At 52.5% G+C, this 21660-nt stretch overlaps 8 protein-coding genes across 8 annotated transcripts; 3 read left to right on the plus strand and 5 right to left on the minus strand.

Moving 5' to 3' along the window:
• Positions 1–518: 518 nt before the first annotated feature.
• BDV14DRAFT_202558 (putative sensor histidine kinase/response regulator) lies at positions 519–4374 on the minus strand (the record flags this gene model as incomplete). Its single annotated transcript, XM_073774066.1, has 3 exons — positions 519–3364; positions 3415–4292; positions 4349–4374. The coding sequence occupies 3 exons, from the start codon at positions 4372–4374 to the stop codon at positions 519–521; spliced, it is 3750 nt and encodes a 1249-aa protein (XP_073625702.1).
• A 1358-nt stretch (positions 4375–5732) lies between these two features.
• BDV14DRAFT_98986 (peroxiredoxin-like family protein) lies at positions 5733–6840 on the minus strand. The gene is made up of 2 exons (XM_073777974.1): positions 6537–6840; positions 5733–6482 (listed from the first exon to the last, which is right to left on the minus strand). The coding sequence occupies exons 1-2, from the start codon at positions 6699–6701 to the stop codon at positions 5898–5900; spliced, it is 750 nt and encodes a 249-aa protein (XP_073625703.1). The 5' UTR covers positions 6702–6840; the 3' UTR covers positions 5733–5897.
• A 381-nt stretch (positions 6841–7221) lies between these two features.
• BDV14DRAFT_202560 (uncharacterized protein) lies at positions 7222–9697 on the minus strand (the record flags this gene model as incomplete). The annotated part of the gene is made up of 5 exons (XM_073774067.1): positions 7222–7617; positions 7724–8015; positions 8100–8628; positions 8701–9164; positions 9213–9697. The coding sequence occupies 5 exons, from the start codon at positions 9695–9697 to the stop codon at positions 7222–7224; spliced, it is 2166 nt and encodes a 721-aa protein (XP_073625704.1).
• A 176-nt stretch (positions 9698–9873) lies between these two features.
• BDV14DRAFT_191401 (thiamine pyrophosphate enzyme) lies at positions 9874–11603 on the minus strand (the record flags this gene model as incomplete). The annotated part of the gene is made up of 5 exons (XM_073771489.1): positions 9874–10152; positions 10186–10443; positions 10530–10605; positions 10642–11336; positions 11367–11603. The coding sequence occupies 5 exons, from the start codon at positions 11601–11603 to the stop codon at positions 9874–9876; spliced, it is 1545 nt and encodes a 514-aa protein (XP_073625705.1).
• A 1564-nt stretch (positions 11604–13167) lies between these two features.
• Positions 13168–14971, plus strand: BDV14DRAFT_177868 (pyridoxal phosphate-dependent transferase). Its single transcript, XM_073769501.1, has one exon. It carries the CDS (start codon positions 13840–13842, stop codon positions 14773–14775), a length of 936 nt encoding a protein of 311 aa, XP_073625706.1. The 5' UTR covers positions 13168–13839; the 3' UTR covers positions 14776–14971.
• A 462-nt stretch (positions 14972–15433) lies between these two features.
• Positions 15434–15802, minus strand: BDV14DRAFT_202563 (uncharacterized protein; the record flags this gene model as incomplete). Its single annotated transcript, XM_073774068.1, has 1 exon — positions 15434–15802. The coding sequence occupies one exon, from the start codon at positions 15800–15802 to the stop codon at positions 15434–15436; it is 369 nt and encodes a 122-aa protein (XP_073625707.1).
• Positions 15803–17405: 1603 nt separating this feature from the next.
• On the plus strand, positions 17406–19517 carry BDV14DRAFT_210386 (putative MFS maltose transporter). The gene is made up of 4 exons (XM_073775880.1): positions 17406–18157; positions 18215–18463; positions 18525–18831; positions 18884–19517. The coding sequence occupies exons 1-4, from the start codon at positions 17708–17710 to the stop codon at positions 19462–19464; spliced, it is 1587 nt and encodes a 528-aa protein (XP_073625708.1). The 5' UTR covers positions 17406–17707; the 3' UTR covers positions 19465–19517.
• A 508-nt stretch (positions 19518–20025) lies between these two features.
• Positions 20026–21643, plus strand: BDV14DRAFT_210388 (major facilitator superfamily domain-containing protein; the record flags this gene model as incomplete). The annotated part of the gene is made up of 4 exons (XM_073775881.1): positions 20026–20145; positions 20189–20925; positions 20975–21347; positions 21401–21643. 4 exons carry the CDS (start codon positions 20026–20028, stop codon positions 21641–21643), a joined length of 1473 nt encoding a protein of 490 aa, XP_073625709.1.
• Positions 21644–21660: the final 17 nt, after the last annotated feature.

Raw genomic sequence — 21660 nt, forward strand, 5'->3', positions numbered from 1 at the left:
AGTTTAAATACGAGGTGTCTGCCTATCTGATCAAAAGGTATCGATAAATCTGGCTTGGTTGATTTTATTTGACTTTTTGACTGACTCGGTCGGTCATCGCCGGCGCAGCTTTGGCTTCAGCTTCAGGGGCGACAATCGGAGGTTTGCTGCGCCACTTTCTCGCTGCAAATCTGAATCATGGTATGCGGGGTTCCTGCAGTATAATTTTATGCTCGTTGTGCAGGGTGAAGGTGGTACCTGAGTCTCTGCAAGGTGTCTAGAATATATATCTGCACGCAGAGTGTGGGTTCACCACCATCACTCTCTGCACTACGCCTTCAAGTCATGTAAATTATGGAGAAAAGTCAAAGAAAAATTAGATGCAATTCGTATGCTCGCTATATGGGACTCTTAGAATCAAACCAAAACTCCAACCAATCCATATAACATACAGTTTTCATGCAATCATACGCCATGTCCCATAACCATCGCTATTCAAAACCTAAAAGTCCCACCAAACCCTACAGCACCCAATGCTGCTACTGCATCAACCCATCAATCTGCTTGATCAACTCCTGAAACCGCACTGGTTTCGACAAGAACAGATCGATCCCCGAATTAAATGCCTCCTGTCTCACCGGTGCACTTCCAAGTCCACTCAGCGCAATGACAGTCGCGTTCTTGAAATTCAGTTCGCGCTGCTGGCTTTCTTTCTCGAAGGCGCGAATTTCTCTTGTCGATTCCAAACCGTCCATGACGGGCATTGAGATGTCCATCAGTATCACCGCTATTTCTCTCGCGTGCTTCTTGTATGTGTTCAGAGCTTCAAGCCCGTTTGTCGCTGTCAAATACGGGAATCTAGCTTTCTTCATGACGGCCACTAATAGCTGTAGATTGACGTTGTTGTCATCGACGAGGAGGACACTGGGTACGATGCGCGTTGCTTCAACAGTCGCTGAAATCTCGGTGACTGCGCCGTCGGGGTCGGATCTTTCGGATGAGCTAATGGTGGCCATTGTTGAGGTTGGGCTGATTTCGATGTCGGCTTGGACGGTGCCATTTTGCAATCCGTCTTTGAGCGCTTGCGAGTCGAGGGAGAGTGGAAAGTTGGACTTCAGGGCGTCAGAAATTGAGGCGCCGTTGCCGTTTGTTTCTATATGAGAATTTGTGTGGTGCGACTCAGTGCCGTTGGTGCTGGTGCCGTTTGTGATGGTGTTGACGCCATTGGGTTTATCCTCCTGCTCTTTTCTGTCGACACAGGCTCTTAGCGAGGTCGCCATCTTGCATGGGCCGCAAGGCTGACTGATGAATTCGTAGACTGCGAGGCTCCGTTGATCGGCGGTGTTTGATAGCTTTTGCGCGACTTGTGGCGTCGAGCACAGAACCAGCACAGCGGGCACATGCTTGAATGAGACTCTTCGAAGGACCTCGTTCATACGATTCAGGTACGTCTGCCGGACAACATAAATGTCGTATGCTTCTGGTGACTCGGATGATACGAAGCCAACCTTCATCCCGAAGTGGTTCTTGTACATCTTAGCCAGGGAGGAGCGAAGCATGGTGAGTGCTTCTTCGCTGTCCTCGGATGGGATGCCGAATCCAACCAAACCGATCGATTTGCCCTTGACAACTTCCTTGGTTAGCTGGATATTTTGATGACCGTGGTCGGTCGTGTCTTCGTTGGGTGTGCGCGGGAGATCGACGCGGACGGTGACTTCTGTGCCAACTCCTTTTGTAGATGAGATGTCGATCTTTCCGCCTAGTGAAAGGACCGTTTGTTGGACGATGCTCAATCCTAGACCGCTACCGGGTGAGAGAGGATCCTCCTGCGAGAACGGTTTAAAGACATTGCTCTGCAAGTACTCCTTGTCGATACCCTGCCCGCTATCCTTGACAGTCAATGTAACGCTCGCAGTATCGGTTCCCTCATCGCGCGAGAGCCGTCTAGCTTGCGCAACAGAAACAGGCGCAGAAGACTTGAGCGAGACCGAGATGAAGCCCGACTGCGTGTACTTGAGCGCATTCCCGAACAAGTTCATAAGAACTCGTCGCCACGCACCCGCCTGAGTCTCGAATAACCACTGGTAATCAGGCGCAACGTCGTATATCACCGTCAAACTCTCATTGAACGCCGAAAGAGGTCGTTCGGTCGGACTCGCCATGACAAGATCGCCCTCCTGATCGATGGTCGGCACACTCGACTCTCTTGCCAACGTCCGGTTTTTAGAACTGAAACAGTGTCCCGCAAAGACACTCTCTGCGACTTCCTCCAGCACAGCATCGAGCTGAACATCCGAGATAAGGTTCGGCACCCCGTTGACCTTCCCTGGCACAAGCGACCGCTGCAACCGGCGCTGTGGCGGAGTAAGCTTGAACCGCGACGACCGCGACTTGCGCGCGAACTGGTTTATTTTCGCGAAATCGAGCATGTTATTGATTATGTCGAGAAGTGAGCGTCCGCAGTGTTCGACAGTGTTGACAAGGGCTGTTTGCGCGGGTGAGAGCGATGAGTCGCCGAGGAGCTCTGTACTACCGAGGATACCGTGGAGCGGACTGCGCAATTCGTGCGAGATACTTCCGACGAGCGTCGCATGGGCACGGTTCGCGAGTTCGACGTCTAGTCTGTGGATTTCGGCCATGATGCTGTTGGAAAAGGCGTAGAGATAGGCGAGTTCGCCCCCAACGTTGAAGCTACGCGGTGACTTTGTCCACAGGAACAGGCCTGAGAACCAGCGGTTGCGTCGCGAATCCCAGAGTGGGAAGAGTGTGACACAGCGCGCAGAGGGGAAGATCTTCATCAAGCCCTTGTTTTCTTCCTTCAGGCTAATCCGGTGGCGCTTGTGCTGCTTCCATCGGCGCTGGATCTTCGGTCCTTCGTGTCGGCGATAGACGATTTCACGGGATACACTGGTTCCAGACGAACTATCGCTTCCTTCACTAGATGAAACACTGCCGTTCTCGTCGACGTTGAAAATTGCGCCCTGTGGGTAGTTGCGCATGAGCGACCGGAGGAAGGTCTCGCGCATAGCACCCATCGGCTGTTCGGGATCATCCAGTGCGAATCCAAGCACATCCGACGTTGTGATCTCGTCGGTCTCGGTCGAGTGGCCCGTGGGATTATCGCTATCGCTGCCGTGAGACATATCGCTGGAGCCGCTGCTGCTCTCGCCGTCGGAGGGTCGGTCGTCGGTGCTCTGGACTAGGCCGGCGTATGACTTGACGCTGGCATCGAAGAAGACTACGCCTTGAACGTCAAGGGACTGCTGGAGAACGCGAGCAGCGCGGCTGAAGATATCTCGTGTGCCGGATACCAGGGTCATTTCGGCATCGCGTTTTCGCCTGGGGGTGGATGCGGTAGACGGTGTTTCGGATTGTTCTGTTGAATCTGGAACGGTTAGTATACAAAAGTTGCAGAATATCTCTAGAGATTCATACCTGATGGTGTCGGAGATTTGTCCCTTATGCGATCCTTCACAGATAACCGATCCGACCGTGTGTTCGAGCGACGGATGTGTATAGGGTTATTCCGCGGCTTCTCCCCTTGACCATTGTTGTTATCCGTCTCCTCGACCTCGTCCCTGTCGACTTCCATACTCAGAGGACTCTTCCGGCGAAGACTGCTGGAGGGAAAGATGCCTCCTTCGACAAAGTCACCCAGACCCGCCATCATATTCGCGCTCCGCCGGTTTTGTTCGTGTGATCGGACGAGTTCAAGATGATTCATGATCGCCGCCGCAGTATCAGTCATGAAACGTATTTCCGCTTGGCTGAGTCCATTTGGCCGAGTACTGCCGTCGCTGACACTGAAGGCACCGATGGCAATACCGCGACGACTGCGGATCGGAACTCCAGCAAAGAACCGTAGGTGCGGCGCCTTGACGACATATGATCTTTTATTAAAGCGATCATCTTGTGTGAGGTCGTTGACGACCAGGGCTGCCCGTCGCTCGCCACCGGAGTTGTCTTGTTCGAGCTGGCCGGCGTTCAGGCAGGAGTCTTCGGTGGTGAGGTGGCAGATGCCATCTATCTTGATTATGACACTGCTCCCCAACCATAACGCATCCCCATCCGAGTGTACGCGGTCATCTTGTAGACTGAGGGTGCGGGTGGCTTCGGTGAGGATGTACTGGGTGCGACGGTCAAAGAGCGAGATCATACATCGTTGGACATTTAGCCGCAGGGCGCCGAGTTGTGCAAGGGCAGTAAGGGTCTTGTCCTGCGATGACTGAGGTAGGAGTTCAACGTTGGCTTCGGACCGAGGGGAAACGGGGGGACGATCGAGGAGGCCAGGGCGCTGAGGAAGCTGACAGTACCTGAGGACAAAAATAATCAGTGGGCGCTCCTTAGAATAGATAAGACGACGGCATACTTGTAGAACTCGCGCTCCTGTGCCATGGCTGAATCCTGAGCAGGCAGGGATCCCATCACCAGCAAGCTTCAAGAGGATCGACGAGATGAAGAAGGTCCTCGAGATCCGCCACGCGAGAGATTGAAGATCTCGCCACCACCGGAGGAGACCCAAAAGAGATGTCTGAATCCAGGGAATCAGCATGGGCACAGGCAACGCACGCGCTGGACCCAGAAAGGCAGAGAGAGGCACACCAGAGGGGAAGACTGACCACAGAAACTCCACTCGACACTGCTAATTTACGCCACTCGCGTCATAAGTGACTGTTAATTGGCGGGCGAGCCGGTCTGCAGCCTGATTCGAGAACGCTGGCCCGGTCTGGACTCTTTCTCTTTGCATTCTCCCGCATTCCACGCAACAACAAGACAGAATGGCAGGAACACGGTAGCCGAGGCTAGGGCACGAGGACGGAGGACACCCAAAATATTTACATGCACCAGCAAAAAGGAGAAAGAAGAAATTACTCGGGATCCTGTGAGCAGTTGGGTGCCAGTGCTAAGACGGACCCACGTGTCAACTTAAAGCCACTTTAACTGCAACGGCTTCTGCTGGTGGGTACTGCCTCACTTGTCCCGTCTACGGAATGCACGATTCAGGTACAGGAAAGAGTAAACAAACCAACACGGGCAGGGTCGAACTCTGAGATGTTCAAGTCGCCAAGTTGATACCGGACAGAAGTGGTTGCAAAGCTGACCGACTATCTTCTGCAGGCCTTGGTCACCGGACAAGCCCGTTGTCATGTCCTAATACAACGATTCAACATGACCACTGTCTTTCGCGCCGCCTCGGTCGGAGAAAGTTGGTTGGCCCAAGTGTAGTTGCTGATATAGTCGACTGTTTCGTCCCGGACAACGGACTCCTTGTAGTATGAATTGCATTAGTTCGTTAGCAATGACGTGCGTGGTATCGTCAATGAGGATGCCATAAGTACTAAACGTGGCGATGAACTCTTGAGATGCTGCTGGGATGAACCGTATGTTGTGACGGGGATGATGCAGCTTGCATCGGGAGCAGCATAATCTCGATTGACCAAGCCAGTCCCTCCAGTGGAAAGCCTTAGGGTTTGGAGTACTTGGAACACGAACCTGGGCCTGCACGACGGCGCTGCAGCAATGCGTATCATAAGTCACCTACATACGGTGGAGGGACCAATCGCACAAGTCGCCGACAATGGTTGCAGTATGCAGGAACGGGTCATTATTTGATCTCAGAGGACCAAACCGTTCTGCTATGTGACAGCGTCATCGGGCTCGAGCACGCTCTACATCCTGTACTCGCGGGCAAATGAGCTGGGAAAATAGAAGATGGTCGACTTTGCTACCGCACCAGAAGGAAAGGCGAAGATCAAGAGCTCCCAAGAGCGCAGAGCATGGAGAGTCTAGTGGACTGACTCAATCAGGGCCGCAATTCTTTCAGAGCAGCAACGGGTATCATTCGTTATCGCATATGCAAGAGGGAGAACATAGCTTCGTCACGACATAAGAGAAGGGGGTGAGAGATGTGGGATCATTCACTTGGTGAGGTAGCCCTTGTACCAGGCAACAGCAACCGAGGGAACAACAACCCAGGGAACGAATCTCGAGGGGCCTGAGGGAGGATCAGTCGCATCCGCCTTCTTCTCCATCTCTGGGTCAATCGGTCGCCCGAGAATTACATCCTTCATAACCGATATTTCAGCGTGACCCCAGGATCGCTGCATGCGATGACACCAGGTGACGTGCTTCTCACCACCCGCGGATTTCTCGAAGAAAAACTCACCACCCTGCTGCTGTCCTGGACCAGCCTTGAGGAACTGCCCAGTTTTGACATAGGGTATCATCTGGTGGAAGCCCTTGACGACTAGCTGGGGTATACTTCGGGAGATGTACTCGGGCTGCGGGCCGACCGTCCAGTTGTTGATCATGCCAAGGGCTTTGTAGAGTTCTCGCTTCGGGTCGCAGTACATGGGCCAGCGACAACGGGTCTCAGCGGCGTAGAAGTCAATTAGACTGGGCTCGCCGCAGCCGATGACGGCGATGGAGGTGGGAGCCGGCGCAGAGGAGAGGACTTCATCGGTGATTGTGTCAGATAGTCGCTGGAGGTATTCCTGGCAGCTCTGGACAAGTAATCAACATTGGCGACTCAAGAGGATGACTTGAAGTAAGCTTACCCCGCAGAAGAAATGGCGGACAAAGAGAACGAGGGTGCGGTCGGGGGTGTTGGGACCGTTGACAATGTTGCTGAAGGTAAGCTCCTTGCCCTCGCGATCGAGCAGTTTGTAGTCGGCGATCTGAGAGAGGATCTCGACGGAGGGGATCTCAGTGGGAGCGACCATGTTGAGGTCTGGAAAAAGGGGTTGAGGATAGATACGTGAGAAGACAGAGGGAGAGAGAGAAAGAGTGAGACGGACAGGAAGAAGAGAGAGAGAGAGTAAGAGAGTCTGGGGAAGAAAGCATGTGACGAGTTTGGTTGGGTTGGTCTTGGCACTACTTGCTATAATATAAGGTACTAAAATACTAAAGTAAGTTATTAAGATATTTATTCTGTAGGTGTAGAGAGGCAATATAGAATGAGTACTATAAAAGGTGCTTGTGCTTTCAACACCTTTTTTGTTTGTGGAAAAATGGAATAATCTATATTTAGCTAGTTAATACTGGCTAGTTACTCAAAGCAGATTACCATATCAATGCATCTTGTTGCCAGGGTCTGATTATACATATTCCCATCCTTCCATTGCCCTGAGGTTATGGACCAGTATGATGACACTACGTCTAGATTCACAACAACACCTCCCCATCCCCCGAATTCAAAAATGGATGATCCGCCAACAACTCCTAGAACCTAATCTCAAAGTCCTACGCGTTCAGACCCCCAAACCCAAGCCCAGCCCAATGGTCATCAGCAGCCCCAACCATTGACGTATCCTGGTTGCCACTGTTTGTCTCAACAGTGGTAACGCTTTCCAGCTGCAGCTCCTCCGCCGCAATCGGCACACCCTGCACCGCGTCCGTGGCCACGAAGTCCAGGAAGCTCTGGATCGTGTGCATGGCCTTGCACAAGAGGTTGTAGTTTGGTTCGCGCGGCTGAATGATCGAGCCGGCTTCTAGCTCGGCGGCGAGGATGGTGAGGTGGTGGATCGCGTGTGGACGGGAAATGGGGTGTTGTTGCTGCTGAGCAGCTGTGCATACGGACCACCGGCGGAGCATAGCAAGCAAAAGGATCCCAGCAGCAGGGAGGGCGTAGTACGCGATCTATATATTGACCCCAGGTAAATCCACATGAAATTACTGCAAACCCGTGATCCCTGGACCTTGGGACCGCGTGCTATGAAATTGGATGAAATTGAATCCCACATACCTTCCACACAAGACTTGTCCCTGAATTCACAATCTGGTCGCGCAGCAGGATCAGATCGACGACTATCGAGATCATTTCTTCAGCGACCGCGATGATTGTTCCGTCCGGCTCCGCTGGCGTGCGTAGCTGCAGCAGGCTAAGCAGGAACAGGACGTGCAGGTGGTTCAGCCGTACGGCGGCGACAAAGTCGCGCTTGAACGGGTCTGTCGTTGTGTATTTCCGCAGCGGGCCATGGAGCTGGAAGTGGGCAGGGAGAAGAGTGAATTGCTTTTCAGCAGATGCTTTTATTGTCCTGTTGGTTTGTTATGGGATGTAGTTGATAGGGCAGGCGAAGAGAGAGAGAGAGAGAGAGAGAGAGAGAGAGAGAGATACGCACGCTACTTTGCCCTGAAAGGCTTTATCTGGAGCGCTCTCTCTCCGTCCTCTCTGACGCTGGAGACACAGGATCTCTTCCTTTAAGCTCGCGCACAGCGCAGTCCAGCGTGACTCGGCAATATAGCTTGCCTGCGTATCCGGATCCCACTGTGCAATATGTGACAATGAATCATCACCACTGCCACTGTGATGATCCCCATCATGATCACTATCATCATCATTAGCATCTCCACCATGATTCAGACCACCTGGCCCACTCCCTGCAGACGTAAGCCACACATCCCCAGCGAGTGAGCATGAGGGAATCTGGAAGTGGCAAAAGCCCTTGTTCATGCGCGGCGGGCGGCCAACAAAGATTGCAACATTCTTATCGCCAGAGTACACGCGCGCAAACACGGCTTTCCGCAGCTCGGTCAGGAAGGGTGCGGGAAACTGCTGTTGGCCCTGCCGCTGCTGGTCCAGATTCTCATGGTAGCCCAGCGCGTAGATTGAGGCAATGACGTCGCCGAGCTTGCGCCATGAGTGATAGCCTGCCACCACCCCCCGCCTTGTCAGTTACCAACTATAATGGCAATAAACAATATAAGATCTGGTATACCTACTATGATCACCATAGACATGTGTTTGCACGATCCAGTTCTCATACTGCAGAAACAGCTGCAGGTCATTAAGACAGTCAAGTGACAGTGCAACTTCCAGCGCATAGTCTGCAACGCGCGTGCACAGGGTGCGCAGTGCATACCGCCGTTCTTGGTTCATGTACAGTGGTGGCGCGACTGGTGTATCAAGCGCGGCGCGTGTCACTGCCGAGAGGAGAATGCCCATTGTCTCCCACCGGAAATTCGATCCCGAAAATGGGGCGCAGAAGCCGGCGAATGTGGATGGGTGGTGAGTTGCCTGTAGTGGCATGCTTGAGTTTGCGAGGAGGTATTTTGTGTTAAGGATGTGCCAGTCAGTTGGGGAGCTTGCGGGTGGGATGGGGAGGGTGATGGTGGTGTCATTGATATTGGTTCCCTGTGCGATGCAGTGCTGTAGAATACCGCCTGTAAGGGAGAGATTCGCGCCCCTGGCGAGTCATAGTCGGACAAGGTGCGTCATTTGGTCGAGTGAGAACGTGCTGAGTAGTTGCTTGAGGGCGTCGGCGGCCCGCTGGACCAGCAGCATGTCCTCAGGCTGGGTGCGTGATGCGGGTGTTTCATCACTGCAGATAGTGCTTGGAGTGTCGAGGCCTGACACAAGGATATGGTTGAAGATCGCAACATGGCTGGACGAGCCGATGAACCCTGGGTTAGGGTAGCGGTTGGGGGTGGGGGTGGGGATGGGTGATGAGGCAAGGATGGCCGCAGCTGCATCAATGCTAGCAACAATGCTGGTTAGAATCCAACGAGTAAAGGAATGTAGTGGGTTGTAGTGATAATACTTGTCAGAGAAATGCTCCGCCGCCACTGCATCTGTTTTTCTCCGCTTAAAGGGCGCCGTGCGGTAGACACAGGCATCCACTCGGTTGCTGTTTGTACACCGCGCGCAGACGGGTTGGCTGTGATCACATGCGAGTTTTGATTTTCTGCAGGGCTCACATGCTGCTAATCGCGTTGCCATTGTTAGTACCAAGGGGTGGATTGTATATATTGTGGAAGGAGTAAAGTTGGCAAGATCAGAGTGTTCAGAGCGCAGTGGAGACTTTTATGTCATTTCTCACACGGAGAAGATCCGGAAAAACAATGGAGTAAGCGGGGCTTGCATTCCTACAAACTAGATACCTCTAGCTACATGTTCTATCCTAAGGCTGACTCGCGCTTCTTTTGTTCTTCAAGATAGCCCAGTAGCGGCCCCTGGGGCGCATCTTCCTGGTCCATCACGATCTCAATCATTCTCAGCCCGTCACCATCCTGCACCTGTTTGTCCCCAAGAGCGCCCTGTAGCTCTTCCCATGTTTTCACCAAGCCCGTGAATGTATCCTCACGCGCCCCAAAAAACCGGGGCGCCTGCAAGTACCTCCAGCGCCCAATGTCATTGTACCCCTGCTTCCGACCGTGAATGCACCGCTCAATTGTCTACCCATTGTTGTTAATCAAGACAACTATCACATTTAGATTATGTCTGATGATAGTCCCCAGCTCCTGCACCGTCATCCGGAAGCTCCCGTTGCCAATCAATAGGATTGTTCGTGGCTTGGATTCCGTACTCTCATGGAGAGCGGACGCAGCAGCACGCTCTTGTTGCGCGAGTGCCGCTCCCTGTGCTGCAGGCAGCATGTATCCAATTAAGAGCCACGTCACCAGTGTAAAGACGCGAACGTCCTTGGGCAGTGGCATCTCGCGAACCCCGTACCCGGCTGTCCCTGTCTCTCCGAGGACGATATCCCCGGGCCGGAGGAAGGTTGCAGAAGGCGCCAGAGCCGGTCTTGGGAGATGGCCTCAGTGGGTGGGACGGTGGAAAAAGAGAGCTGATAGTCTCGCGGTAGGTCGGGGTATGGGGTATAAGTCGCAACTCTTGATTCGTCAAGCCTTTGAACGATCGAAGCGAGAATTCGTCGTGCTGACATGTCGTGAATCACCTCTGCACCCATTCGAACTGCCCCGTCTGTAAATGCTATGGTAGTCTTGCTGTTGGGGATATTAGAGTGGCCAAATGTATTGCTGGAGCTGTGGTAAGGACCAAACAAGAGGATCAAGTCAGCACTGTTGAAGAATTTTCTAACAGAAGAAGCATCGTAGCTTCCTCGGTATATCCCATGAAAGTTGGGAGCAGCTTCATCAAGCAATCCCTTTGCATAGCCTGTTGACCACGTCGGCCACTTGGTAGTACTAACCAGCGTCTGGATATGTTCCACAATGCCCGCAGCCCTACTTTCACCATCAATAAGAATCACCGGACGCTGCGCAGCGTAGATCCGATCAAGAATCCTCTCCAGAACAGCATCAAGTTCTGAAGTGACCAGCGTCTCCACAATCCGGATCGGCTCGCCCAGCCTGTCTCCAGAAACCAGCATATCCACCACATCAACCGGGACCTCAATATACACAGGCTGACTATGAATCAAACACTGCTGCAGAACGGCATCAATCTCCTCCGGCGCCATCTGCGGATCCCACAGATTCCCCTGCGCAACCGTAATCTCCGCATGAATCCGCGCAAACCGCCGATACTCACCGTCATTGAAAGTATGGTGGATTAACGCGCGGCCCTCCTGTACAGCACGCGCAGGAGTCCCAACTATATGCACAACGCCCGCTCTCTCAGTTTACGCGCCTGCAATCGTATTCACGGCGGAGAGCTCGCCAACGCCAAACGTTGTAATAAGGGCGCCGATACCCTTGATGCGCGCGTAGCCGTCGGTCGCGTATGCGGCGTTGAGCTCGTTGACGTTTCCAACCCAGCGCAGGCCCGCGGGCTCGATATAGTCGAGGAGGGTGAGGTTGTAGTCGCCTGGCACGCCGTGGATGGAGCTGATGCCGAGTTGGCGGAGGCGCTGGAAGAGATACTCGGCGAGTTTGAGGGGCATTTTTTCTATTTTCTCTCTGTATGAGATGGAACGATTATTAAGGCAGGAGGCACTTGCGCCAGAAGGTCCGACTGTCTCTCTTCCAGTTATATTCCATTTCCCTCCCCAGGGGTGTGTACCTGAGATACCGCGATTCTAACCTCTCATTGCTGGCCTGATGGGTTACTCCGAGGCTCTCTCCGAGGCTCTCTCCGAGGGCGTGGCAGTTCTCCGATACGGCAGGGCCTACTCCGACACTACTAGTATAGGCCGACTCGGCGTAATTCCACGCAGTTTCCTATACCTCGCCATGATTGATGGACATTGTATTTCATCATGGCTGACTCAAAGCATAGCCAACTATCTGCTAAGAAGTACCTCAAGAGGGGCACATCCCATGACGTTCAAAGATTATGACAAGTGCCCCTATAGTGAGTATAAAGGGAACCTCTAGCAAGTTTTAGCCTGATGTAGAATTGTCCAATCCATTTAGAAAGCTAGTCACTGGCCCTAAAGCACACTGGGATGTATGAATCTTTTTTTCTATTAATGCTCAGAGTATTCTTACACAGCTATTAGATACAGTCTTGCAAGACCTGTTCATGACAAGAGGCTATAGTATAGATCCAGGAATGAACATCATATATCTACAAAACCCATTTCAAAGCCCTGCGCTCCTTCCTTACCCCCCATCCCTCATTTCCCGCTCCTCCAGCGTATACCGATCCGTCTCCAAATCCATCATCTCCAGACAAACCTAACACAGCTTGTCCTCTTAAAAACCGTCCAACCCACAAACATCGCCAACAAAACCGGCAGCTCCACCTAGAAGCTCGTAAACTCGAGCGCGGAGAACCACGGGCTGATTCACGGTTCGGGCGTCGTCTTCGCAGTCTAGATCGTATAAGGCCTAGTTATATTCATCAGCCATTCAACCGTAATAACCAAATATACAATTTTGCTCAATTTACCTTAGCTTGGCTGCGAAGACATGCACAGGTGCTCTCGGGAGATAAAGCCTACCGCGTAAAAACAGTTCATGTCTACGAACAATGCCCATGCAAACATAACCGCGTGGAGTGGAAGCAGACTGATTGAGGCATCACTCCGCTGCGGTGATCGGACGACTCCTGGCTACCTAGGACACAACCGAAGAACCAGCCCAGGTCCAAGAAGGGGACATGTGGAAGCACATGGTGGATATAAGATGTAAGGAGTGCCTGACAGATAGGGGGTCGTGTGTATCAAAAGCCCCCGCTTTGAGAAGATAGTCAATATTCCCCTTGCCCAGTCGTCATGGTAGCGACCTCAGGTACCGCGGGAGAAGGGCCTTGGAGGAATCTCGGGTCCAGACAGGACCAAGTAGCCGGTTGATTTCCACTTGAAGACTGTCCAGCACATAGGTGGAGACAACACCGTCACTGTGCTGCATACTGGAACGGATGCCAGCAGAAGGGCCACTCAGTGTCCATAGGGAAGGCATCGGAGTGAGTCGGCGTAATCGGCCAACGCGGCCAGTTTTCTCCAACGAGCACGCCACATTTTGCAAGGGAATTAAAATCCAAAAATGCAGAGATTCCTGTCGGCCCAGTCGGCGCGATAACCATCTTACATCTTCGTCATGACTCGTTTGGTCTCCGCCGACATCGAGTCTCTGCGCGCCAGTTGTCCGCCTCTCCCCTTAACAGCCGCACCGGCCACCTCGTCGGCGCACTTCAAGTCCTCGCACGGCCTAGGGAACCCCCTTGCCCGTCGCTAGGACCACAACTTCAGTACCGAGAGTCGCAACTTCCAAGGCTCGGCGCTAAAAAAGAGTTCTAGCCCCGTTGCTCCGCGCAAGATCATCTCCCTGGGCACGGGCCGTCCGACTGCAGACTACTATCCATGGCAGTCCCTCACATTCCACGGCGGCTTAGCTGCGCCACTGGCAAGCAAGGCAACGACAGATGGCCTTGGCCACTCGGTTCACACGCTGTTCAAGCGAGATGTATCGTATAACCTTTCTCTCAGCTTGAATTACGGTCATGCAGCGGGCTCGCCGCACTTGCTTCGGTTCATCACGGAACACGTCGAGCTGGTGCACAACCCTCTCTATGGAGACTGGGGCACGTTTTTATCATGTGGCGCGACGGCTGCGTTGAAAGTTGCGTTTCGCATTTTCTGCAACCGCGGCGATTCGGTGCTCGCGGGGCAGTGGACGTATCCTGGGACCCTTGAGAGTGCAGTGCTAAATGGCGTCCGGATCCACGGGGTAGAGATGGACGTGGACGGTCTGCGACCTGATCGTCTGGAGATGATATTATCCTCGTGGGATACATCATCGCAAGGTCCTCGGCCAAGAGTGCTGTATACTATTCCCGCCGGTCAGAACCTCACGGGGTATAGCCAGACCGCTGAGAGACGGGCAGCCATCTACGCGATTGCAGAAAACTACGACCTGATTATAATCGAAGACGACCCGTACTACTTTCTCCGTCTCGGCCCCTATATCAGTGACGACACTGCCACAACAGGAACGGGAGAACGAGAGCAAGCGTGGAACGCTGCCGACCCATCCTACCTCTCCCTCGACACATCCGGCCGCGTCGTACGCCTCGACTCGACCTCCAAGATTCTCGCCCCGGGCCTCCGCATGGGCTGGTTAACGGCCTCGGCCCAAATAATTGATAAGTTCCTCGCGTACCAGGAAGTCAGCACCGTCGCCGTGAGTGGTCCAACACAGCTGATGCTCTGGAGTCTCCTCGACCAGACTTGGGGCCATGACGGATTCGACGCGTGGTTGACCCATCTCTTCGGCGAATACCAGTGGCGCCGTAACGTCCTCCTGCGTGCCTGTGAGCGCTATCTCCCGGCCGAGATCGCATCGTGGGTTCCGCCGCGGTATGGCATGTTCTTGTGGATCAAGGTGGACTGGAGACGCCATCCGGCGTTTAGGGCCGATGGTCCTATTCAGGGGGAAGAGTTAGATTCTCGACTCCTGGCACTCGGGGCGCGCATTGCGGATGATGCACTGCAGCTTGGTGTCCTAGTTACACAGGACTCGCTGTTCTCGAGGAATAAGAGATCGAATGGCGAATTGCACTTCCGGATGACGTTTGCTGCAGCCTCAGAAGGGGATCTGGAGGAAGGGGTAGGGTTATTTGGGGAGACATTGGCGGCACAGTTTGGATCTTGTGTGGACCAGAAGTTGTGAAATTTATTCCACGAGACCGCTGATTTGAGTCAGGGGAGCTGGATGATGTTCTGGGTAGATTACGATAGCTACACTCACGGCCATTGAAACTCGATTTCATATGACCTTGGCAGAAGGCACGCTGTACCGATCCCTAGTCATTGATATGTCCGCCCAGCCTCGTAAACGTACAATGTCCCACTCCCCCAACTACAACAACAACCGCCAAACGAAATGACGAATAGTCCTGGATCTTATACGGAGCACCCTTGAACCCGCGCGTCGGGTAACAGCCAAGGTCGGGATCACATCCTTTCCATTGAACCTGATATTGCAACTTTCCTCTCCAGACCCATGACGCCAACCACGCCTGTGCCAGAGATTGCCTGTGCATACCTATCTCGGGGTCTGAATCAAAAGCAGTTTCCAGGCGGTATACAAGAAACGTACACATTCTTCAGTGATAGCCGGGGAGTCCTGTCCAAGGATGGGCTTCTGGGGCGGCGGCATTGAACTATTCTACTATGGACCCTAAATGTATTTACTTTAATACTCCCCTGTGCCTCCTACCTTGATGTTCCAGTTGTCTCCCTGGCCGTGATGACCTGCCGGGTTTGCTGCAGTCCTCCATCCACCAGAGGATAAAAGTTAGCAACCAGGAGTGTGATGAACAGCCAAATCAAGCCCACACCACCCAAGCCACAAACAGCCCCTGTGACATGACCGTTTTGGCCCCGTACATTGGAAGAGGCCAGAACACTATCTGGTTAAGGAATGTGGCTACGGCCCAAATGGCTGCTATTTTGGACATGCGCTTCATGTACTTGACTCGTTCGGGGCTGAAATAGGCGTCGCGGTTGAATCGGTCGGCATTCTCTTTGTCGCTGACTCGTTCGACTTTGAGGAACTCATCCCAGTCAAAGTTTGAGGGACGAATGTACGATAGAACTACTGCGACTGGGAGTGGGACAAACATCGACGTGAGACACGCGTACATACAGGGCAGCATCTTTCCGGTGGTGGTGATGCTGAATACGCGCGGTGTCATCTTCCAGACGAGGAGCTGCTTTCTATGGGGGATGGTCCTTGCTTGTCATGCAGCGGTGCACAATAAAGAAGGACTCTATGCAGCGCGCTTCTTCCTTGGCCTTGCCTAAGCCGGGCTCTTTCCCAGTATCATGACACATCTTTGCAGCTGGTATCGAAGCGATGAGATGGGGAAGCCCTTTATGTGGCTGTTTGGCATATTCAACCTTGCTGGTTTGCTGGGATCGCTGCTTGTTTATGGCATTTAGTATTTGGATGGGAAACAGGGGATGACCTCATGGAAATGGTACAAGAACCCGGTTCTAGATAATCATGGCGGCTTACATCTCTAGGGTCTTCTTGATCGAAGGAATGGCGACCATGGCGTTCGCTGGACTGGTCTGGACAGTATATCCTGACTATACCAGATCTCGCACCGAGAAATGGCTGACGCCTCGCGAGCAAGAATTCATAGAGCTGCGTCTAACTGAGAACGCACAGAGAACTCAAGACGAACCGTTTTCATGGTCAGAAACTGTGTCGACGTTGAAAGATCTACGAATGTGGTCATTTATGCTGGCGCAGGTCTGTATGAACACTGGTGGCTTCGGACTCACCTGGTTTCTACCAACAATTACAACGAACCTGGGCTTTGCTACTCTACCGCGGAATCAATTACTAAATATCTCACCAGCTGCAGCCGGTATTATTGCAATCATTTTAGTTGCGTGGTTGTTGAAACGTGCGTTCATTCCGCGACCGCTCCTGACTCTGATCATTGTCGCCTGCGAAGTCGTAACATTTGCAATCTTCCTTGCAAGCCAGGCAAAAGGTGCTATCTATGCAGCCTGTGTACTTGGAAGCATGTTTTCTGCATGTCTGGCGATACCATTCTGGGCGTGGCAAACCTCGTCTCTCAGAAGAACAACAGGAGCTGCTTTTGCCATGGGGCTACAGTCTGGAGTCGGGCAACTAGGAGGAGTGATTGGGCCACAGATCTTCAGATCCAAATTTGCAGCAGATGGATATCGCGTGTCGTATGTGATCTGTGTAGGGGCTCTAGGCGGCTGTTTTCTGTTCAATTGTGTCTCGTGATTCTTGACGCGTAATCTGGAGTGAGGACGTCCATCGCATTCGGCGAGAGAGAATCAAGGCCGAGAAGGAAGGGCGTCTGTACACCGAAGACGAGGTCAAGTTCTTTCATGAGCGACAAAGATTTACCAGGGCACTGAAGACGAATCACGAGGTCGCTGGGGTAGAGCAGAGCCATCAAAAATGCCCAAAAATTAACCGCGGAGATGACATTCTCAGTCAAGAACTCGGGATTACAGGCCGGATCAACGGCTAGAATGAGAAAGGTCTCATTGCTTGAACTCACGCGGGACCACAGAACAGGGTATAACAGCGTACCGGTATAGGCCGTGCGGGTAAATTAGCAAAGGCGAATAAAGAAGCAAACCGAAGACTTCTTGACTGAGCTTAGTCCTGGTCTGGGGTGCTTAATGGTGCTTAGCGATGTAACATGGCGTTTGGCTAGATCCTTTGGTACGCTCTTCCCCAGATCTTCCACCAACCAATTGCTAGTATGGGGACAGACCCCATGGGCCCAAGACCATGTGGCATGTCTTAGATTCCCCCGCAAACAAATGAAATGGCTAGCCCCGTATCAGTTCTATCGGACGCGACGCTACTTGACCTCTTGTTGGCTTTGTTGGCCGCTAATGCTGAGCGAGTGTCTCAACGCATATTGCGAGGGCGAACCGGTGCCAGCTCGCTTGAATGATCGGGGAAATGGGAAAAGTCCGGCGGGATAAAGCTACAGGATAGCCATTGTGGGGTGACCTTTTTAATCCCCAGATTCCCCAGGAAAAACTACTCGCGCGGTTCTTCTCTTCCTTATCTCTGCCCTTGCGCTGAGTCCACCAAGATGTCGACCAAAGATGGAGCACCCGAGAAGGTGGAAGTCCACCAGACAGAGCAGCCTGAGATTCTCAAAAATGACGAGCTCATGCACAATGCTTTCGACGGTGAAAACCTCGAGCACGAGATGGGTGTCTGGGAGGCGACCAAGTCACACCCCTGGGCTTGCTTCTGGGCTTTCATTATGTGCTTCACCATTGTCATGGAGTCCTTCGACATGTTCTTGAACACCAACTTTGTTGCCCTCGAGTACTTCGCTAAGGTCTACGGTGTTGAGACTGAGGACGGCAGCTATGCTATTCCCACTCGGTGGCAGAGTGCTCTCTTCCAGGCTGGTCAGTGTGGTGCCTTTATTGGTGTCTACCTTGCTGGTCCCATCACCAACAAGATTGGATACCGCTGGACTACTCTCGTGGGTCTGGTGCTGATGAACGCTACGATCTTCGTTTCTTTCTTTGTAAGTCTCCGAGATCCCAATATGCCCATCCATCGCTAACAATTTTCCTTTGTTCAGGCCGACTCCCTTACACTGCTCGTCGTCGGACAGGCTCTTGAAGGTGTCCCCTGGGGTTTCTTCATTGCCAACTCCCCTGCCTACGCCAGTGAGGTCGTGCCCCTCCCTCTTCGTGCTGCCTGTACCGCGACCCTGCAAATGAGTTGGTCCATCGGTTCTATCATTGTCGCCGGTGCTACGTATGGCTACAATGGAATGCAGAGCGAGTGGGCGTGGCGAGTGCCGCTTGCGTTGCAGTGGATCTTCCCAGTGAGTCATTCTCATATCTCTAGGCTACCCTCCAAGCCCTAGTAGTTGCTAATTACTATAGACACCCCTGATGGTTCTCGTCTTCCTTGCCCCCGAATCGCCATGGTGGCTCATTCGCCGCGGTCGCAAGGCCGAAGCCCTCAAGTCTATTAAGCGTCTCGGTGCAAAGACAGAGGAGCAGGCGCAGGCCAATCTTGCCATGATCGAGCGTACAGTCAAGATCGAAGAGCAGACCGGTGGCAACCCGACTCTTCTTGACTTGCTCAAGGGCACTGATCTCAGGAGGACGATCATCACCTGCTTGATCTATGCGTCGCAGAATTTTGCAGGCAACTTGATTGCCAACCAGGCTACGTATTTCTTTGAGCGTACGTCTCATCCCCTTGTATGGCCTGGATAGATCTCTAACATGAGGTGTAGAGGCCGGAATCTCATCCGAAAAGGCTTTCCAGCTGAATTTGATCACAACATGTCTTCAATTCGTCGCTAATATTGGCTCATGGTTCTTGACCTCATGGTTCCGTCGCCGTACTGTCTTTCTTTGGGGCACAGCAACCAATGTCCTGTTCCTTTTCATTCTTGGAATCTGTGCCTCTGTCCCCCAAAACCACAGGACAAACTACGCCCAGGCCTGTCTCGGCGTTATCATCTCCTTCGTCTACGCCGGTGCTCAGGGTCCGATCTCGTACACTATCATCTCGGAGACATCTTCTGTGCGTCTTCGTGCATTGAGTACCGCCGTCGGTCGCTCGGCATACTACATCACTGAGATTCCGATGATCTACCTTTCCAGTCGGATGCTTAACACCACTGGCTGGAACTTGGCAGGCAAGTGTGGGTATGTCTGGGGATCTACGGCGCTATTTGTCTGGGTTATGGCGTACTTCTTCTTGCCTGAGCTCAAGAACCGTAGTTACCGTGAGGCCGATATCCTCTTTAACCGCAAGGTTTCGGCTAGGAAGTTCAAGACCACTGTTATTGGGGTTGAGGAGAATGAGTAGACTGTTGTTGACGTGGGGTATATCATTATGGCTTTATGGAGATTAGTGTTCGATAGTAGAACAGTTTGGAATATCATGTTAACTCATGACCCTCGTCTATGATTCAACGTTCCTCAAGCGTGATGATGAGCGCAACAGCTGTAGAACCCAAGGATTGTCCTACAAGATGACCTCAACAAATTGATAGCGCTCGCATAAGCAGCTCAACAAGCCCACCTGGATATTCCGGGGCCCCGGTGAGCTCAATACAGCAAGCTCCAGCACGTTCCCTATCCGCCGGGTGATGCATGATTAGTAAAGCAGTGGCAAGCATTGCTTGAGCAGCGAGTGAGATGCGTAGATAAGCCTTCCCCGCTGATCCTTTAGGTGTTTGTCGTCAATCATGTTCGGATATTCCGATGACCCCGGGATTTCCATTTCACGATGATGATGACCATCTCCACCCCCTCATTGATCTCGACGCCAATTCCTGGGGTTGTGGGGTGTGGGTATCCTTGACTTAAGGGCTGTCTTCCGCACTGACACCCTCGTTCTGTTCTGACAGTTTGACATCCCAGTACCATGGCAGAACTCAAGCCCTCGACGAGTTTCGTCGAGTCAATAGCTGACGAAAAGGCAACTGCAGCTCATCAACCTGAAGACCTCAAAGGCTCCGAGGATGCCGATCCGAATGATCCGCAGGTATGCTCCTCTCCCCTTCTCACAGTCAATGCTAACCCATCAGAACTGGTCCCTCCCAGCAAAACTCTCGACCTATCTAACAATCTGCTTCTACACCTTCCTCGCAAACGTCAACAGCAGCAACTTTACCGTCGCGACAAAGCCCATTATTGCTGAATTTAACGTCTCACAAACTCAAGCTGGCGAACTCGTCTGCTTTAATGTCTTTCTGTTCGGACTGGGAAATATCTTCTGGGTTCCGCTTATGCGCGTCATCGGGAAGAGACCGGTTTATCTACTTTCCATGGCTATGCTGTGCATGATGAATGTTTGGTCCAGCAAGGCGACTAGTTATGGTGAGCTATTGGCATCGCGGATCCTGTCTGGGTTTGCTGCCGCTGCGGCGGACGCGACTGTTCCTGCTGTTGTGTCGGATATGGTGAAGCCTCAGGAACGTGGGCATTATCTTATGGTCTTCCACCTTGCTTTGACGAGTGGGCTGTTTGTCGGGCCGTTAATTAATGCTTATCTGGTTCAGCAGGAAGACTGGCGATGGATGTGCTATTTTCTTGCTATCGCGGTGGGTGTTGTCTTTGTTGTTGCTGTTTTTACTGTACGCGAGACGACATATCTACATGAACGGCCTAGGACACCTAAACGATCGAACGTGCAGTGGATGTCTTTGACTATTGGGTATAACCGCGAGGCCTCGTTCTTGAGGACAGTATCTGATATTATCTGTAATGTCGCCTACCCTCAACTACTATGGGCAGCATTCTCGATTGGGATCTCAGTTGGATGGTAGGGCTCTCAATCCGTATTGTTGACCATCAGACTAACTATATACCAGGAACATCGTTGTCCAACTGACCGCATCCCGAACATACACCGCACCACCCTACAACTGGCCGGTCGGAAACCTAGGTCTCCTCTCGCTATCAGGATTCATCGGATCCCTCCTGGCCTTCTATCTCGGCGGTCGACTGATCGATATTATCTCTACAAGGTATACTAAGCGCCATGGTCAGCGGCTGCCAGAGTACCGTCTTCCGGGGATCGTTATACCCGGTATTATCGGACCTGGCGGTATTTTGATATATGGACTGTGCATTGCGAACGAGGTACATTGGATTGGTTCTGCGTTTGGCTACGCTATGCAGGCGTTTGGCGTTGCCGCCATCTCCAATGTCGCCGTGACGTACTGCTTGGATTGTTATAAGCCGGTATGTCTGATACATCCTCATTATTGCATAACCCTTCTGACTAGTGTGTATAGATCACTGGTGAAGCACTGGTCATTATCTTCGTCGTGAGAAACACAATCGGCATGTTGCTGTCGCTCTACGCGGCCGACTGGATCAGTAGACAAGGTCCTGCTGCGGTCTTTGGTGAGATGACTGCAGTACAAGCCGCGAGTCTGCTTTTGGCTATTCCATTATTCTTCTGGGGCTCGGCTCTACGTGCGAAGACATCAAAGTACGGGCCAATGAAGCGCTTTCAAGCACTTCCCGAGAATTAAGTCACCATTTATTGTCG

The sequence above is a fragment of the Aspergillus stella-maris genome (genome assembly GCF_047715825.1).
Source record: "Aspergillus stella-maris strain CBS 113639 unplaced genomic scaffold BDV14scaffold_48, whole genome shotgun sequence".
NCBI lineage: Eukaryota > Fungi > Ascomycota > Eurotiomycetes > Eurotiales > Aspergillaceae > Aspergillus > Aspergillus stella-maris.

Excerpts from the sequence above, each read along its gene's own strand:
- BDV14DRAFT_98986 (XM_073777974.1), bottom strand. The coding sequence starts at position 6,701 with ATGGTCGCTCCCACTGAGATCCCCTCCGTCGAGATCCTCTCTCAGATC. Across the intron at positions 6,483-6,536 it reads TCCGCCATTTCTTCTGCGGG|AGCTGCCAGGAATACCTCCA; the intron begins GTAAGCTTACTT and ends TTACTTGTCCAG.
- BDV14DRAFT_177868 (XM_073769501.1), top strand. The coding sequence starts at position 13,840 with ATGGACGTGGACGGTCTGCGACCTGATCGTCTGGAGATGATATTATCC.
- BDV14DRAFT_210386 (XM_073775880.1), top strand. The coding sequence starts at position 17,708 with ATGTCGACCAAAGATGGAGCACCCGAGAAGGTGGAAGTCCACCAGACA. Across the intron at positions 18,158-18,214 it reads CGATCTTCGTTTCTTTCTTT|GCCGACTCCCTTACACTGCT; the intron begins GTAAGTCTCCGA and ends TCCTTTGTTCAG. Across the intron at positions 18,464-18,524 it reads CGTTGCAGTGGATCTTCCCA|ACACCCCTGATGGTTCTCGT; the intron begins GTGAGTCATTCT and ends TAATTACTATAG.